The sequence below is a fragment of the Manacus vitellinus genome, unplaced genomic scaffold, assembly GCF_001715985.3.
Source record: "Manacus vitellinus isolate BGI_N305 unplaced genomic scaffold, ASM171598v3 scaffold_22_pilon, whole genome shotgun sequence".
Taxonomy (NCBI): Eukaryota; Metazoa; Chordata; class Aves; order Passeriformes; family Pipridae; genus Manacus; species Manacus vitellinus.
Genome location: NW_021939632.1, coordinates 7,826,424 through 7,845,350, shown reverse-complemented (window position 1 = coordinate 7,845,350; position 18,927 = coordinate 7,826,424). Strand labels below are relative to the sequence as shown.

General features: G+C 39.2%; 1 protein-coding gene across 3 annotated transcripts in view; it reads right to left on the bottom strand.

Moving 5' to 3' along the window:
- The window catches only part of XRCC5 (X-ray repair cross complementing 5), a 50,314-nt gene extending 32,486 nt beyond the window's left edge, over nt 1-17,828 (bottom strand). For 2 of the 3 annotated variants that reach the window (XM_018072673.2, XM_018072675.2), the window contains exons 1-9: nt 17,741-17,828; nt 15,384-15,497; nt 14,656-14,839; nt 13,131-13,179; nt 11,496-11,618; nt 8,416-8,604; nt 5,438-5,552; nt 3,889-4,027; nt 1,777-1,889 (exon numbers count right to left, since the gene is read on the bottom strand). In XM_018072673.2, the coding sequence (XP_017928162.2) occupies nt 1,777-1,889; nt 3,889-4,027; nt 5,438-5,552; nt 8,416-8,604; nt 11,496-11,618; nt 13,131-13,179; nt 14,656-14,839; nt 15,384-15,497; nt 17,741-17,758 (1,044 nt within the window). In that variant the 5' untranslated portion in view covers nt 17,759-17,828. Of the gene's footprint in view, nt 1-1,776; nt 1,890-3,888; nt 4,028-5,437; nt 5,553-8,415; nt 8,605-11,495; nt 11,619-13,130; nt 13,180-14,655; nt 14,840-15,383; nt 15,498-16,832; nt 16,963-17,740 lie in introns of all 3 variants that reach the window. The other variant, XM_018072674.2, reaches the window with a different exon arrangement.
- Between the last annotated feature and the right edge of the window lie 1,099 nt (nt 17,829-18,927).

The window sequence follows — 18,927 nt, the reverse complement described above, 5'->3', positions numbered from 1 at the left end:
GAAGTTGGAGGTATCACTGCACTATCTGACCAATGGTGGGAAAATAAAAACCCACGTGAAATAACAGCTCACTTACAGGAGCATGATTTACCTCATCTGTTTCCCTCTTCGTTTCCATTTTCAATAAAAGTCAGATTTCAAGTCAAAAGAGGAGGCCAGCCTCCAGTGTAAGAAATGAAGATAATAAGACTAAGCTGTAGGCTAATGACGTATGAAGAGATGCAAGAAATTGTCTCATTGAAACACTGGATTCAGACACATTTCCCTTGTTAGATCCAGTTTCTGGTGCAGGATGTAGCACTTCTCAACACTTCTCTGGCCCTGGCCAATTTAGGGCACGTAAGCTCAAGCCCGACATGTTTCCTCCATCAATTACTTGCAGTACACAAGCTCCTGTGTTCCTTAACAACTAAGTTCTCAAAGTCCTCAAGGAACAATCACGTTACACTTTCCATTTAGGCTGGCTTTGCATTTCAATAAATCAACATAACTTTCTAGCTTCTCAGTTAATAATATGTTTTTTGACACTGCACTGCAGTAGTCTAAGCACACATCCAGCAACACGCAGGAGTCTCTGTGCCAACTGTACTGTAAAGTAAAAGAATGTTTAGCTACACCTGTTTGGGAGTAAGCTCCCTCGGATACTTTCTATTTCATTAGCATACTTCCTTCCTGGTAAAGGTTATGATTCCTCAGCCTTTATCAAGGGTTCTATTTTGTTCAGGCATTGAGACATGTCAAAGAGCAGGAGGGCTGGGAGCTGTCAAAACAGAAGGCATAGAGCTGCCCTATGATTTCATTTTAGTTTTGATTGGTGAAGAGAACTGGGTGCAGATAACTCCAAGAAGAGTAAAGTTTCAGTCACCTTGTGCTGAAATATCCAGGAGAAAAAAAGAGAGGGAGCAGCTAACATTCCCAGCAATTACTTGGCACTCACATCTCTGTACTTTCTCCTCATGTGTCCTACTTCAAGAATAGTTTTGTTAAGCCTTTGTCTAAGGCTTTCCTAATTCTTAAGTCCTGGATTTCCTGCAGGAAATCACCTTGTGCTGGCTAACTTTTATTAAGGTACTTGCTCAATGTAAGTTTCTTACAACTGTCAGGTAAAAAGAATAGCAAAGTCACTACCCCAAGTACAGGTAAGTGCATACAAACACCAAGCATCTCATGGAAATACGGAGAGTTTTTGAATGATATTATCTTTGTCTAAGTTCTAAGAAGTCTTCATGACATTTAGGGTTTTTTTTAATGGTAGAAACAAGAAGAAAGTTACGGTTCACAAACTAATCCTTATGAAACTGAGGATGAATGAATGGACTCAGTTCTCACACTTTCTTTAAAAATAATGTTAAGGGAGCAGCATCTTCTGTTAAAAAGAAGCCACACTCGTGGCTGGACAAAGCCAAAAAGGCTGCTGCATGAGCTGAACAGAAGACAGACCATGTTCTGCTGCAGGTCTGACATCAGCATTTAAGTTTGTGAGATGAAATGACACCACAATAGCTCAGTCTTCACTTTGCAGAGATCTGAGTTCAGTGGCTCTGGCTTCATGTGAGGGTCCAATAGCCACATTTTTGAGCTTCGTTCCTTCACAAGACCACATACTGCTTACATGTACTAGACTCAGCAAGTAAGTCACCCCTGCATACCTGACTGTAAATGCCCAATTCCAAGTACTGAAACCCAGTACAATACCTTGACTTTAGTGAATTCAAACCAAAATTGATTGTACTGAATAATCCAGGAAGTTGAATAGGAAGAAATTTAGTACCATACCTGAGACGATCTAGTGAATCCCAAAACAGAAAAACATTTTCCTTCTGTTTTGTATTTCATTTGCTCTTCATCTTCCTTGGAAAAAGGAACTATATCGCTCCCATACCGAAAACCTGGAGAACAAGAGAAGAGCATCTGGTAAGCATATGGGCCTATGATTTTAAACACCAAAATTAGCTCTCTGAATATTTTAACAATGCATTCATGCCCCACAGCTACGTTCCACACATGCTCATCAAATTACTTTCCCTGTTAACAAAAAACACACACACCCATATATGCATTATGTACTTCATGAACAGCAGTTGCACTCCTTGTACATCATTTTATGTAACACAAGTACCCTCAGAGAGCAGGAAAGAAAATAAGGGAACCACACATCTTGCCCAAAGTTATCCTCACAGAATAGATTTCAGTAAACAGATTGCAACACTCCCTGCAAGTATAATATGAAAAACTTCAAACATACCACAAATCATACCACAGGAGATGACACCTGAAAAGATTCAGGGAATAAAATGTATTAACACTGGAAGCAAAATACACCCTCACACAATGGAAAACCAAATCACTCTTGTATGCAGAACTGGTCTTTCTATACATTTCCGTGTTTTACTTCCCATGCCTTACATCACAGGTGTATCTCCACTAAGCAGGAAGCTGTAATTTCTCAGAGGTATCATCTGTTCCAACTGCTTATTCCCCTACCTCAAGCTCCAATAACCTCACTGTAACATCATCACTTTATTGTACTGCCACAGACTAGGGATGATATATCCTCAGGTGCGAGGAAAGCAGAAGGAACAGAGGTAAATCCCTGGAGGAAAAACCTACAAGCAGATATATTTTCCTGCAAACTGAAAAGCAATGACACAGGCAGAATGAAAGAAATTTCACTATGGGTACTGCAAACACAAAGGATTCTCTAATTACAACATTTCTCAAAAGATCTGCAAAAGTCCAGGAGGCATCAGCAGCTCTTTAAGCATAAGAAATATCACACCACTGACAGGGAAATTTTTGGCCTCTTTTCTTCACACTAAACTTGCTTAACTTCTTTTTTACTACTATCCCACAACTACTTCCTAACATAAGCAGTCAGCAGATTAACTGAGAACAGTCACAAATGCTTCAAAATATATTTACTATAAGAAGTGGATTTTTTTATACATAGTTTTGAAGTTATAAAACATAAATAGACTATTAGCTTTTAACTATCATTTCCACTTAAAGAAAATTACACTGTCATTGGGACTTTATCTGATACTGCTACAAAACACCTCTATGAATACTAAAATTGAAAAAGATTAAACAAAAACCCCCAGTATTTATCTTAATTTTCAATTTATGTTATTCATCCAACAGCACTTTATATACTGTTATCTGAATAGTTCTGCCCTTTATAGTTAATATACTTGCCCTACTTGTGTGGGATTCAAACAGCAAAGGAAAGGAAAAAAACTAGTAACAAAATACATCTATACAATTGCAAAAAATTAAACTGATTTGCTTAACTCCATTTTTAAAAATAAGTACATATTTCCTGCTGTTTCTGGGGCCTTAGTCTTCTAAGGAAATTAATCTGCTCAGAAAGAAGCTGTAGGTTCTAAGAGAAGTGTTCTGCATGCCACTACTTCAGATTGAACCTCTTAAAGCTAAAAGGCTCTTGAACACTAAACCTTCCTTTGATGGTTTCATCTTTCCAATTGCAGAATAACTAGAGCAGTTGCTCATCTAGAAAAAAGCAGTGCTATGAAAGCATTTGCATTATCAGTACAGCTGGAGATCTGAAAACAGAACAGAGGAAGCAGCACTACTCACTACAAAACTGAGGTATGCACCTCCACAGAGCATAGTTTAGGAAGCTGTAGTGCCTCCCAAGTTCCAGCTGGTGGTATTACTATAATTCCTAATACTGGCAAAAGTAAGAATTTCCAAAATATGTGAAGACAGAGTCTCACATAACAGTTGCTGTGTTCCATCAGCCTGCAGAGCTTACATTCTAAGATCACAGCTAGGCATCAAGGTATAAACTAAAAGGCACTCAGGTGACTTAAGAGTACAAGCCATTATCTTCATTTTGTCTTCAGGGTGCACATAAAGATGCTGTACCTTGAATAGTATCATCTTTCGGAACCTCTGTCTCATCATCATCATTCAAGCAGTAAACAGTTTCTTTCTGCACATCATCTCTTCTAAGGGTTTTAGCATCCACAACTGTCCAAATTTTTTTCACCTTCTCTTCTGTGACCTTGATATCAGAATTCAAAGAAAAGGAATGTTTAACATTTCAGTAGGATACAGAGTACTTACCAGAAAAGGCAAAAAAAAAAAAAATAATCTCAAACACAGTGCTGCACTGTTTTGCCAATAAGGGACCAATAATGACAGCCCCAAATACGCATCTCTGGCTGCTACCACAGTGCTTCCACCACACTGTTTCATCTGTATGAGACCTAACACATGAACTGTAGCATATTTCTGACTGCATATTTCTCTTGGTTATTCATTAAACCCTTAGATTAAGTCATTTGTGGAAGTCTAAGTCACAGGATAACATGTAACTTGCTTGTTATGTATCTTATTTCCTATAGCCCTTTCTTTTCTCTCTACTTAAGTGCAATTGATGGTACAGTTAGTGCATGAGAAGAAAAGTGTAGAATAGGCAGAAACAGTAAAGACAGAATAGATTACATCAGCAGGGTTGCTGTATGACCTCAGGCCAGTCACTCAGTTCATGTTGCTTACTCTCCCAAACAGTTTACTTTCTGTGTAAGAACCTTTGGGAGGGGACTCTTTCTGCATATTTGAACAGGTCTGGCACAATAGCCTAATAAAAAATTATGAATAAGTATAAATAGAAAGCTGATCTCTTTCAAGGCTAGTATGCTTATCTGTCAAAAATCAGATATATTTCAATTTATATACCAGACTCCTAGTCCTGGGTTCAAATAACAAACCAATTAATCTCCATCTCACCAGATCGAGCAATACTGCCACACTATATAGTTACCTATTAACTATTCTATAACTGGACATTTACACGTTTTACGTGTTTAATTACACTTACTTCTTCCTAGCACTGTGTGAAAAATCCATATAAAATGTAAAGGAAACAGACTGGGCTCAAGCTCCACCAAACAGTACAAGAAAAACAAGCTAAAAAAATACACCTTTTTTTTTCCAAGTCTGAAATAACAAGAGATAGGATTTGAAACAATGGTTGGTAAAACATTTTAAGCCACCATTTTACGTACTCATGTGCAAAATTCCTCTCATGCCTGGGCCTTAAGAGATATATGTGTCTCACTGGAGCTGCAGACATATCAGTGATGCTGAATGTAAAGCTTCAACAATCACAGCATTCTTAATCAGGTTCATCGACTTCAATACCATTAAGTGTCACAGCACAGACAGCAATTACTTCTATTTCTGTACATTGTAAATTTTAGTTATTTAACATGTATACAATATGGTGAAGTTAAAGTTGCTGTGGGAACCACAGTTTTAGATGTACTGGCTTCTAAGCACATAGAAATCTCTACCCTAATTATCTGGTTGTTGTTTTACTTTTTATTTTCTTAACTTTCAGGAAAAAAAGATGCAGCTGCACCTAACTTGCTGCCAAATTACATTAAAATACATGACTTTATGAACTTACTGCTTTGTAGGCCACAATCCTTATGGACAGATTAGAACCAATAGTGAGCTGGCAAGGCCAAGGCATAGGCCTTCTTTCAATTTTCTTAAACATTGAAAGACGTTCCAGACTCTCTCTAAAGGAAGGAATCAGGAAAACAAATGAACATTGGTGAACTGTAATAAAATACTATAGACAGTACACTGTCTTTAAGGAAATGCATAAGTCCAACTATTTCAGCTTAGACTGCACTAAGCATTAGAAAATAAACTGTATCATTAAACATTGTCACAAAAGAGAATGAAAAAAGAGGTGGTACAGTAGATTATACCCATGTTGAGCCTTTACAGCGGGTGGTGTGACATTAAGGCTCAAAGACGCTGTGTTAGGTCTTGTGGTGAAACTACACAATTGCTTACTAAGCATCTTACATTTATCTGTGCTCACCCAATTAGAACATGTAGCTAAAACGGAAGAACACAAATTAGAAAAGGGTCTCTAAATGGTTAAAATGTTTTCTACAGTGAAGGTGAAGAATTCAGGTTCAAGTAAAAGGATTTTGTTTCTGTAGAACTTCACTTTTGACACTTTTTTTAATACAGTACTAACGAACTCATTATTTTAAGGATATTTTGTCAGAATGAAAGAAGTTACTTTGATTATTTCTAGCCCAATCAGCAGACATACAAGTTCAAAAAACACACACAAAAAAGAACTGTAATGATTTTATACTAAAAAGTGTTAGCTTAATTGCACAGCTTTAAGCAATGGAGTCCAAGAATTAAAAATTTACAGTAATTTATAATATATCATTGTGAATTCAAATAGGTTGACACCTCAGAACAGCTTTCAGCTCGTACAAACTATATTGGCTATTTTGCTGTAAAATTCCAACACAGACAAAGCTTTTTTATTGCATGAAGCACAGCACAATGCTGACCTCATCTTTTTCACATTACGATAAAACCCGAAATCTATCTCTCTCTTGATTAAAGCACTTGTCTGGCAGAAATCAAGATCAACTGCTAAAAACTCCAGTACAAAATTCATTCTACTTTTCAGGTTTCTAAGGATGAGCAGGGTTTTTTTCAAATTCTAACAGAAGCACAATGAAAGGGGAAAATGCACTGGGACTTTTATAATGAGATAAACACTGAATTTCCTCTTTTATTTTTTTTCCTTACGGAAAGGAAGGGAGGATTTTTTTTTCTAGCAATAAAGACGCCAATATAGGATTTTTAAAAGGAATCTGTTACTACATCATTAAAAGTACTGCAACACATAGATTCCAGGATGAATGTGAAAATCAAATACGTAAGTGCCAAATGCCTAAAAATGTCACTTAAGCTCAATTCATTAACTCTATCCTTTAATTTCTTGTAGAAGAAAAATGCTGCCTGTTATCAAAGACAGCTCATAAAAATCAAACCCTAGTAAATGTACATTTCAACTTGTATTTTAAGAACATGTTCCTTGTCCTCTGCTCTCCATTCCCTTCCCCCAGAGGCAGGGGATATTCCTGTCCAGAATATCACAATTTTAAAAAATCACAACAAAATTTCCTCACTTACTTTCCTGGCATGGTTAATTTATTCTTACAAGTGCTGAAATATTTTTACCAGCAGGAATAACAACTCTTGGAAAACGAAGAGTGTATCTGAGTTGGTCAATTATCACGACAGATTTGCAAAGCTGGCTTCTTAAAGCTTGATAAGCAACTTAATTGCATCTAAAACCTCACATATTCTTAAACAACTTTTTCAACTAAAGCTTTAATCTATTAGCCAAATGCCTGTTTATCCAGAGATTTTGGATTTCCCCTGGAAGTATGGCACAAAAACAGCTTATACAGCAGCAACAGCCTGGGATAAAAAAAGCATAAAGAAGAAGCCAAGCCACATGGTAGCTTCATGCATATGGATTATCCTAAAGGATAAACGGTCCAGGAAAGATACCAATTTTCTGTGCAGTCTTTTGATGCAATGACAAAGCCTGCTTTTTTCTAGAGTCTCAGACTGTTCTCTTGACTAGTATGGAACACATATACAGCGATACATATTTCTTCACTAATGCACAGTAATGCTCAAGTAGCAGTTTAACTGGCTGCTGAGGTACAAAGCCTATCAGCTGAGTTGGGTGAGGAAAGGAAACCCCACAAATAAAATGATGAATAACAGCATGCAAACCTACAGGTACCACCCTCCTGTAAAAATTACATTGGATAATCACATTACAGCTATGGTCTGCTGAGCTTCCTGTGGTCTAAAAGACCACACTTCATAACTGCAGAAAAGAAACAGTAACATCAGACTTCAATAAGGCATGTAGATGCATTTTGCCTGTTGCCCAGCTGAGACAACACCTATGTGGAAAAGTCCTGGATATATCATTAGCTATATTTTTTTCAGAAACACATGAATTTTTATTCTTTCATTGGGGAAATAAGAAGCGAAAAATCGTCTTTTAATTCTTGCATTAGGAATGCTGCTGAAAAAGTATATTGTTTGTCACAGTGGCACAGCAGACTGTGGTTAGAGAGCAGGATTCAACAAACATTACTCAAAACATTTGTGGGAGTTTATCAAACCAGTGAGCTAAAAGAAGTCTGAGACCAAGGAACACAGGCAACCATGAAATGCAAATGTTCTAGCTGTACTATGTCACAAATTTCATCTCTTTCCATAACATGCTTTTGAAATGCCATATATATAAACATTACCTCCAAAATCTTCCAACAATAAAGATGGAAGAAAAACTTTTTTTTCTTTAAATATAGATACAGAAAATTCATTTTCCTCTGAAATCTATAAGCTCTTCTACTTATTCTAAAGCTACTGAAGAAGCTGTATGAAAGGGACTAAGTGTACAATAAGTTATAAAATTCACTGACTTCAGTGAAACAGTAAGTCAAGGGATTGATTACTTAATTAATTTCATCTTTCAGAGAAGAAACCAGAAAGTAAATTTATAGTACAATAAACAGGATTAGCCAAGTTTACCTGAAAGTATAAATTTCTTCCAGCCCTCCTTCTTCATCCAAAGTATGCATGAGTTTCCTCACCACATCAATACCCCGTTTCTGTTGTTCAGTTAAACTCTTTATTGGAAATGAGTTTCTGTGCATATGAGAATGTACACTGGCAGTTGTATCTCCACTTCCATCATCAATACCCACTTGAAATGGCAGACTAAGAACACAAGCAGAAGCAGTTAGTTTGATTTTTTCTTTATTAAAATAACCAATCAAAACAAAACAAAATTTTTATCAGGATCAATAATTCTATTTAGCTGCAGTCAGATGTATAAAGAGTCACATGGCTTGGAAAACAAATGAAGTAGTATTTTGGGTCTAGTTAGCATTGGTGACATCTTGACCAGAGTGATGCACCGTTTCTGGGTATCATGCATCAATAAAGGCATCCACATACAGGAATGGATTAGATAGGAAAGTTAATGCTGATTAGAAACCAAGATCTATGAAAAAAGATTCAACAAAATAAAGCCCATAGAGAAGTGAATCAGATGGCAAGACAGCCTTACATATAAAAGGCTGTTGCAGAGAAGGAAACAATGAGTTCTTCATATTCAGCCTGCTCTGCAATCACATCATGGAGTCAAGTCAGATATTCAGAAACCTCATAAAGGTATTTCAAACCATAATCTCTAAAATCAACTGCCTGAGGAGAGAAAAGAGTCTCCACTTTCATGGCAAATCTTTACCGGAAGATTAGACAAACACTGGTCAGCGATGACATGCATAAAGCTGACCCAGTCTGAAGTAGAGGACTGCTCCAGATGACTTGTTAAAGGCCATTCCAGGCCTGTGATTCTGTATTGGTTCCAAATCCAGCAAATGGGACTGCAGTTCTCTGCAGTGAGGCTATTGAGTATTTCTGGAATAAATGTTACTCTTTGAGATTTTAATAGCTTACAACACTTGGTGAATTTCTGACTGAAGATGACACATTTTCCTGCACTTCATGAATCAGACTTAAAAATTTAGCCAGGGGTTATAGATAAAATGATTTTGCTGCTCTTCAAAATACAGGAGAGTTAACTAGGTATAATAAACACAGAAAAGAAAGATGTGTAAGATCCTCTACTCTGTGGCCCTCATAATGCCTGCAGATTTTTCAAGTCTTTTATCTGATTCAATTTTAAATGAACCACATGATGCCTTTTAGCACATTTCCACAAAGTAAAATAACTTTACCACTGTATTATGTTTCCAAAAAAGCAGCCTACAGATCTTTACCATACTTCCACCTCATTAGTCCTCACGAAACTTATCCATCAAGAAACATAATAAGCAGAGTTAACAATATACACAACAATGTCACATAAAGCAAAATTAAAGATCAAGCTTCAGCAAAGTGTTAGGTACCTTTTTAGGAAGCAGCATCCGCTGATAAATAGAGAAACTGTATTTTAAAGCTGTTATTACAGCAAAAAGTTTCAATCCTCTGATACAAAAAAGTTAGGCTACTTTCACTATACAATGCCTAGAGACTACTGTGATGAGAACTGCATAATACCTAACCCTACACAGTGCTCAGTGTGTGCTTGGCACCTGATAACAGGGAGGAAAAACAACTATATGCCAGAAGTTACAAATCTATAAACAGGGCATAAGACATGGAAGCATAGGCCATAATAAAACTACAAGGTTCAGCAAGAAATTATTTTTAAACTAGTACCTCGAGTATTTTACATTTGTACATGTATTTCTTAAATCATCCTTTGCTCGTGTGGCTGGGAGATAGTGTGTAAATCTGCAGCCAGTGCTGTAACAGCAACATTTCCCTTGAGCTTCTCTTAGCCAAAGGGTTTTTTTTCTTTGCTATGTTACAAAGAAAATGTAAAGATGTATCAGAAATCTCACGGAAAAAAACTGCAACATCAACTTGTGGTATCAGCATCTGTGCTAGCCTGCACAGCAAACAGGTATGGAAACAAGAGAGCAGGAGCTAAATACCGGGTCTCCAAAAGATGTAGTCTGACTGATTGGAGGATTCATGATGTTGCATCTCCACTGCTTCCAGTGCCAAAAATGGCTCAAATGAGCAGCAGGGTCATGTCAAGGCACATTACAAGCATACCTGCTTTTGCTGTGTAGACAGAACCTGACATTTTTACTTTCAGCCTCCCCTAAGCACAGGCAAAAAAAGATTTTTTGTGGAGGATCAGTCCATGATTTTCAGTCATGTTTTTCTACCTAATCTCTCTGTTATCTTGCAGATGGGTTGGCAAATGGCTTCAACGAATTTACTAAGTTCAAGCATTTTTCCTTACAGAATGCTGGATCCAGGTAAAAGTAAATACTAAAATGGCCTTAAGTAAAACTACAGCTTTAACTTTCTCCTGTTACATTATTTGTTATAAACAGTAAACACTAACATTCACACAGAGTTTTGCTTTTAAACAAATTTCTCCAGAAGGCCTATGGCTTCCTATGTTACCATCACATGCAACAGCTAATACAGATCTCAGCATCAACATTGAATCTTCAGATCAATGCCCATACCATGACAATCAAGGGACTCCTGTTATAATATGTAAGACATCGTTCTCATTTTCCAAGCCCATTGTTGTGAATAAAACCCTTCTCTTCAGACTTGCTCTTCCACTGACACCAGAATCAGGCTATAAATATCTGCAACACTACCTCATTAATTTTTCCCAGTAACTCCCTTACCTAAAAGGATCTAGGCTGTTGCTGTGATAAACCCACTGTTTCTGAGGCTATTTCTGGCTCATTGTTTCCCCTTTCTCTGCTTATACAGATCTTTTGTCTCCCATTTTAGACTGTGGTTCTAAGCTATAACCATAAGTGGAGAAGAAGCCATCATCTTAACATTTATTTGCACATCACTGAATCAAGAGGACTTGGTCCATAACTCGATTTCATGGCATGTAGCATTGATAGAAGTACTTATAATAATCATATTACTTACTGGTACACCTCTACAGAAACCATACACCAACAGATCACCAGCTCTTTCAAGATCATTATTAAGAAAGCATAACAGTTTCCCTTTAAAGAAATGGCATCGTGTATAACAGTCACTTTCATACTTACAAGAACTGAAGTGAAATTCCTGTTTTCTTCAAGTTAGCTATGATAATTTCCAGCTGATCCTCACTGACAGGACTATTAAGGTCTGTAAACAGTTCAATGTGTCTCTTCTCATATTTCTTTCCTCTTAAAGTACAAGAAAAAATACATATATTGAAAATATTATCTATAAGGCCTTTTGCTAAATATTTCCTTACAAAATTGATGCTTTACCAAAGTAATTAGCGTGTAAAAGAAAAAAATCCAAACAAATAAACCTACTTGGTAGTAGCTATTCTATCATAGGTTACCATACTTATAGGATTTTTATCTTTATATGATTCCCCCTATTTCCTCCTATCCCCTAAAATTGAGGACTCTAGTCCTGTGACTGTATAAATCACTAACTACATCTAAATGAGTGGAATTCTGCCAATTTTCACCAATGTAGATAAAATGCTAACAAAATACGTTAGGTTTTTTATTGGTTATACTGGATATTTCCTTTGCAGCTGTAAGTATGTTCTTGTGAAAATGTATTTTAAATTACTGCTGCTGGTGGGGATTCCATCTCAGTACTCTAATTCAGTAGATTCAATGGATAACAGGGACTTTCAAGACCACTTAACACACTAAGAAGTAGTACCAATACACATCAGGAAGGTCTGCCAGTGACAGAACAAAATTCAGTTAAAATGACAGAGTTGTGACCTGCATGTTGTTGCATAAGGGTGATTTTCTTGAATTTTTACCCTACAGTATTTTCTCAGCTGAAGGCAAACTCCATATCAAAGGTTTTAGCGTATACAGGCAACTTCCTACAAAACAACAAAACCAGTTGCCCCATAGATATTTAAGGTTATACTGCCATAAGTACAGTGATTTTAATTCACAACTCAGTTTTAACCATTAAACTGATACAGCTTTCTACACTGATTAGACCTTATTCACAAAAATACAAATTGCATCACTAAGTCTCACCTTCTGCACTCATGATTAGATCATACAACCTTTTCAGCAACATGTTCAAGCTTCGCTTTGAGAGGAAGTACAGTTACCTTCCTTTCTCTGGACCATTAGTTCACTGAGTGCTAGAAACACCTTTCCAGCCTAAATACATTCACTGACAACTTCGTAACACTTGTCTCAATATTTTTTTTCACTTTAAAGTGTTTCGTCCTACAAGTTCATTTCCCGTAGTCTGCATATTTACAAACTTAAACCTTACCTCCAACAGGCTTCAAATTGCTAGGCTGAGCAAAGTCACCTTTCTTGTTTAATTTGTAGCATATGCAATATAAATTTGATAGCCCTTTCCTAAGCATTTTAACATGCAAATTTTGAAAACAGATTACAAAGAATGTGACACAAAGTGAAGCCTTTGTGCCTTCTATAATGGCATTAATAGACTCATGACTGTACTACAAAGTTACCAGTCGCCTCAGAAAGCTCTCAGATTGTCTAGAGAAGTCAGATGTCTCATGAGGACTCTTCAGAGATAGACTCCTTTAGTGTGCTGTTTATTTTTAATGTTTGGTTCTTTTAAAAAAGCATTTTCTGTATTTACACATACTGGAAATATAATACTGACAATCAGATCAAATCAGCTTCAAAGTGCAAAGTCAGAATTCTGTAAAAGGCTTTGAGTTACATACTCACATTGTTTCCTTCTGAAGCAAGTCCATACACACAATAATTGCATCCAGAACTAAGCAAATTTAAGAAAAATGTCATTTAGAACATGAACCATGTCACAAGTGTTTTTTCTTTGAAACAATGTAATGTTTTCACTCCCCCCCAAACACTGACAAATGCGCATTTTAGTTAAGGAACACTCTTTTGAGATAAATACTTCTAAAGTGACTACTGTGCAAGAGGTTCCTGCATAACTTGTCTGTTTTGCGATCTTATTTCTGCCCCATTTACCTGATGAAACAGTTAAAAGACTGCTTCAGATCCCAATCCTTTAACTGTCAATGTGAGGCTCAAGTCCAATGAAGGAACAATATAATCTTTAGAATGTTCCTTTGAATCCACCAACAAATATATGATACCAATTTCTCCTGCAAGTTTTCCTTCAAACCACCTGTCTCTGATAAACTTTTGATGGTTTCTTCCTCATCACAACTGGGAACATGTGAGCCAGCTGACTGGCTGCACACTTCTCTGAAACAGCTCTGACTACCTGAGTGGAGCTCACAGCAATCATTTTATGGCCAGAAAAAGGGAAGACAATGCAGGAAATTGAACTGTATGTTCCTGAAACACACAAAGGAACACCATATAGATCACCTTCTTTTAAAACTCTACACCTCGTGCAACTAACAACAGAATACATTCAAACATGAACAACATTCAAACCAGGAAGTGATTCTGGCAATGTAAGAAGTACTTTATACATTAATCAACCCGATAAATCTGTATTCTGCTTTGTCTGGGGTAGAGTTAATTTTCTTCACAGTAATTGGTATAGAGCTGTGTTTTGGATTTGTGCTGGAAACAGAGATGATAATATAGATATTTTAGTTACTGCTGAGCAGTGTTTGCACAGAGCAAAGGCTTTTTCTGGTCCTTGTACCACACTGCAAGGGAGGAGGACTGGGGGGGGACACAAGAAGTGGGAGGAGACACAGCCAGGACAGCTGACCCCAACTGACCAAAGGGATAGCCCACCCCACATGGCACCATGCTCAGCACATAAAGCTGGGAGAAAGAAGGAGGAAGGGAGGACATTCAGAGTTGGTCTGGTGGGGAGCGAGCGAGTGCCTGTGTGGGGCTGAGCTGCCAGCTGGCCTTAAACCACGACAGTCTGGTTTCTGGTACTTCTGCTGATAGATTGCATAAATAATATTTTTTATTAAAAAGCATAAACCAAATTCTGCAATGCTATTTTTAAAAACACATGGCTTATTTGAGGCCTAAAATTATATTATCTTTGTTCTCCTTAATTACCAGAACACTTCATAAAAGCAATTACTCCCAAAGGCCAAGACTCCATCTGCTAGCCTAAAAGAATGTCAAAAAGCAGCTAATCTGCTTTTGGACAAACTTACAACCACAAATTAGCTTAACTTTGATAGTAGTTAAAGCTTGAGAGGCAAATCTGAGCCCATTTCACAACACTGGCCTCCTGTCTCCTACATAGCTGAATCTGTTCAAGAAGTGTTCTACAGCAAAAGGATACAGTCTGCTTGTTCAGAGCCTGGTTTAATCACATCTTGAATGTCTTCCAGCAGATCAAAATCTGGCAGCATTAGTGACCTATGTACAGTAATGTTTTGGTATTGGTCCCCACTGGCAAGACCATTCCTAGTACCATGAGTGCCAAACAAAACTACAGCGACCTCATCTTTACTCTCAGCAAAAACCTGGAGACACAGAAAATAAAAAAAACAGGTAAAAAACACAGACAGATTCATACACAACTATGTTAGGCAGATTTCAGCAACCTGAACTAATGTGAAATACAATGGATTTACTTTTCCTTACTTTCAGTGCTAGCCTCTCAAAACATCATCTTACAGGGAGTTCACTAAGCGAGACATAATTCAACTAACAGATTGACATGAGGAGACCCAGGAAAAACAAGTAAAATTGGCTGACTTAGTACACAAAATGAGTCTTCAGGGTGCTACGTATTAGGAATGTGGGAACATTTTAGAGAAAGAGAATAGTACTTGTTTTCCCTAAAAGTTTCCACTACCCTGAAGAAAAAGAATGACCAAACCAATCTCATGCAAAAAAAATACAGCTGAAACAAAGAGCACTGTTACTCCTGCATAAAAAACAGACTAATTCTTACTAATTTCTCATTTATTTCAACTATTAGTAAGTGAGGAAAATCTTTCATAGATGCTATTGCCTCTTCTCCCTTTTTAACAGCTTTTTTTACACATATGAAGTCTCACATACCTGTCGTTGCACAAACTTTGTCATAACCTTCTTGGCTTGTTCAAGTGAGGACTCTTCACCAGGGGAAGAATTGCTCATTGTAAAGCCCACATCCAGGCACAGCACTGTTGCCACCTGGAAAGGAAAGACAATACTGAATAAAAATGAAAAAGGGCCAATATAAGCATAATTACTTAAAAGGTTAAAAGGGTACATACAAAACCTGAAAATCAAACTGTATCACTACTGGTTTCTTTTACAGTAACTGCTAACATGACACAATGGTGGAAGACAGAACTGGTATAACTGCACTGAACAGAAAATTATTTAATCCTGTACCTGTTCCAGACATTTCAGTGGAAAATAGAAAAAAATCCTTCTTTACACCATCTGTCCAGGGGGCAATTTCTGTAAAACCCTACAAATGTATTAGGGATCTAAGGTCTCTTCTACACTAGGAAATTAAACAAAGATATTTTAGTTGAAAATTGCAAGGATGAATTCCAATTTCAATTTAGGAGTTTAAATCCCCCAAGCTAGCCTATGTGTTTGTATTTCTGATCATCACTTTAACTGATTTACATGTAACACTGCCCAAGTCTTCCCCTAAATTGATTTATGTACCAGTATAAGAATACAGTAAAATTGCTTCTTGTCGCTTCTCTTGTTCAAGTCTTGAAAAGTTCCTCTAAAGTTCTTCCAGAGAAGAAGAGCTTACCTTGATTAATCTGAATAATTTTATCATCCATCTGAATGTAGTTGCAAGAGGAATTCAGCAAAATTATGTCCAGCACCACCAAGGCCAGCTCAAATTTACTGTCACTGATTAAACCAAGGTTCCCTAAATATACAATAAAATCTTGGTGGGCTGCCAGTGGCTTAAATTACACTGCCTGCAAAAAATTATTGTTTGGCAGAACACAGGAAAGTTAGGTATTACTTAGATTGGAACCAGTCACCTTCTTCTAAAACACAAAATATATCCAATTCCACAAGAAGCAAAGCTACCAAAAGGATGTGGGCAATAAATCAGAAGACTGTCAAGTGACACAAGATGCACAGTCTGCTTTTGCAAAGCAAAAGGGATGAACATAAAAAAAGGTGTTGGTCTAAGCTCTTTTGCATATTGCCTTGCAAGCAATTACAAGTACCTTTTCAAGCATCGACCAAAAGAACATGATACATTGTGAACCTCCCCTGTCAGCTTAACAAACACTGGTTTAACTCCCTGCATCCTTTGAGAACAGGAAGGAGAAGAGAAAGAAAGAAAGAAGGCTGAGGACCCTGAGTTGTCCAGGAGGTTTTACTCAGTCTTGGCAGTCTGTTCCTCACTTTGCCTTCACCAGTGGCCTGTCTGGGAGCTAGGAATGAATGCCTCTGGAGTCAGCGAGGTGTGCAGAAGCTCAGAGTGGAACAGAGGCAGTAAATGAGGCTGCACTTCACTCTCACAAGAGCCTTGTTGCTGCTTACCTGCCAGCCTGGGGAATTACCCTATCAGCAACTGCAGAGCCTTGTTTTGTTGCTGTCCTGCCTCAGGACACACAATGGCTGGCAGCTGAATCAATCCTGTTGTCCAAAACAGGTAAAATTCCATTCACAGCTGGCAAGAAGACAGCAAAGAAACCAAAAACAGCGCAGGAGTGAAGAGCTGCTGTTTCGCTTAAGAAAAAAGACGATCAAGTGGCAAGTGCTGACATGCTCTTCTGGGAGGCAGCCATCTCCCAGCTCGGTGTCCATTCGGGTACGTGGAATCCTCCTTCTATCAAGGGGAAAGAGGAACAGGAAGGAAGAGGGCCGGCCTCTCTTTTGGTAATCCTCCTCTGTACGTCTCTGCATCTGTTATAACCTCTGTGCTTCTTATCTCTGAGCACCCGGCAACGCCACGTTCAGGTGACACTTCTGAGATGCTCAGCATGTGTGTCTGTAGGACAACACTGTCACACCTGAGCTAAACCAACCTGCTTTGCTCAAGCTCTAATAAGGGCCGACATGAACAAACCTGCCTTTACCTCTGATCTCTCCGTGCCGAAGAAGTTACAATAAAGAGTTATTATAAGAGAGAGATGGCTACAGCAGCACACACAAAACCTGTGCTTAACAGATACCAAACTGCCCTGTATCAGAAGAGACCTTAACGCAGCTTTCACCAAAAGGGTTCCTTAAACATAACAGGCACACAAAACGCGTTTTCAACAGTTCTACTGTTATTTTAGCAAGAGCAATGGCAATTACTGCTGCAGGAATACTGCAATCCCTTGGAGCTACTCAGCTTTGCACTGGCAGCTCGGAGGGCGGCCGGGGAGGAGTCACCGGAGCGAGGGATGGTGTTCCAGCCCCGGCGACCCCCCGTTCCCCTGCCCAGCCCTCCCCTGCCCTACCTTTCCGCCGGGCGCCATGGCGCTGCTGCCGGGACGCGTGCGCCGCGCTCAGCGCTCCGCCCGGCAACGCGGCCCCCCCGGGAACACGGCGGCGGCGCCTCGCGTTTCCGCGGCGGCGGCGCCGCCTGGCGGCGGGACACGGGAGGGCCCCCTCAAAGCGCCACAGCGGCCGCGGCGCTGCCTGCGACTGTGGGCATAGCGAGCTGCCGAACATAAGCCCGGTTTGGGTGGCCTGGGGTCCCCGAGGAGAGGTGGTGGCAGAGCAGGTGTCAGCGCCAGAGGGTCTCCTGTGCTGCCCTGCCCTGGAGCGCCTCCCGGCTCACCCATTCCAGTTTAACCACAGCCAACAGCCAAGGCCCCGCAGCTGCTCACTCACTCCCCCACCAGCGGGATGCGGAGAGAATTGGAAGCGGAAAAGCGGGGAAACTCGTGGGTTGAGATCAAAACAGTTTAATAGGAAAAGCAAAAGCCACACACACACGCAAAATAAAACAGGGAATTAATTCACTGCTTCCCATGGGCAAGCAGGTGTTCAGCCACCTCCAGGAGAGCAGGGCCCCGTGGCTACTTGGAAAGATAAATGCCATCACTCCAAACGTCCCCCACTTTGTACACTGAGCATGATGTCATACGGCTGGGAACACCCCTCTGATCAGTTGGGGTCACCTGTCCTGGCTGTGTCTCCTCCCAACCTCCTCGCCAGCCTGGCAGTACAAAAAGCAGAAAAGGCCTTGGCTCTGTGTAAGCCCTGCTCAGCAATAGCAAAAACACCTCTGTATTATCAACCCTGTGTTCAGCACAAATCCAAAGCACAAACCCATGCCAGCTGCTGTGAAAAAAATTAACTCTACCCCAGCGAAAACCATCATAGCACACCACCCTACAGGGTCTTTCCCCAGGGCTCTCTAGCCTCCTCCTCATGGAACCGCAGAGTCCCACAGGACACAGCCTGCTGAGGGAACAGCCATTCCTCGTCACCACCAGGACAAGGCTTTGGGCTGGCTGGAAGTATCTCATAAGTTGCATTCTGCCCATGAATCACCAGCAGGTCAAGATTGTTTCATTAAGCAGTAGATTTCCCCCACCATTAACAACAGAGAGAATTTCTGAACCACACTGCATCCAAGCTGTTTGATCAAGCTGGAACCCACTGACTCTAAAAATCCAAGTATAATACATGCTATATC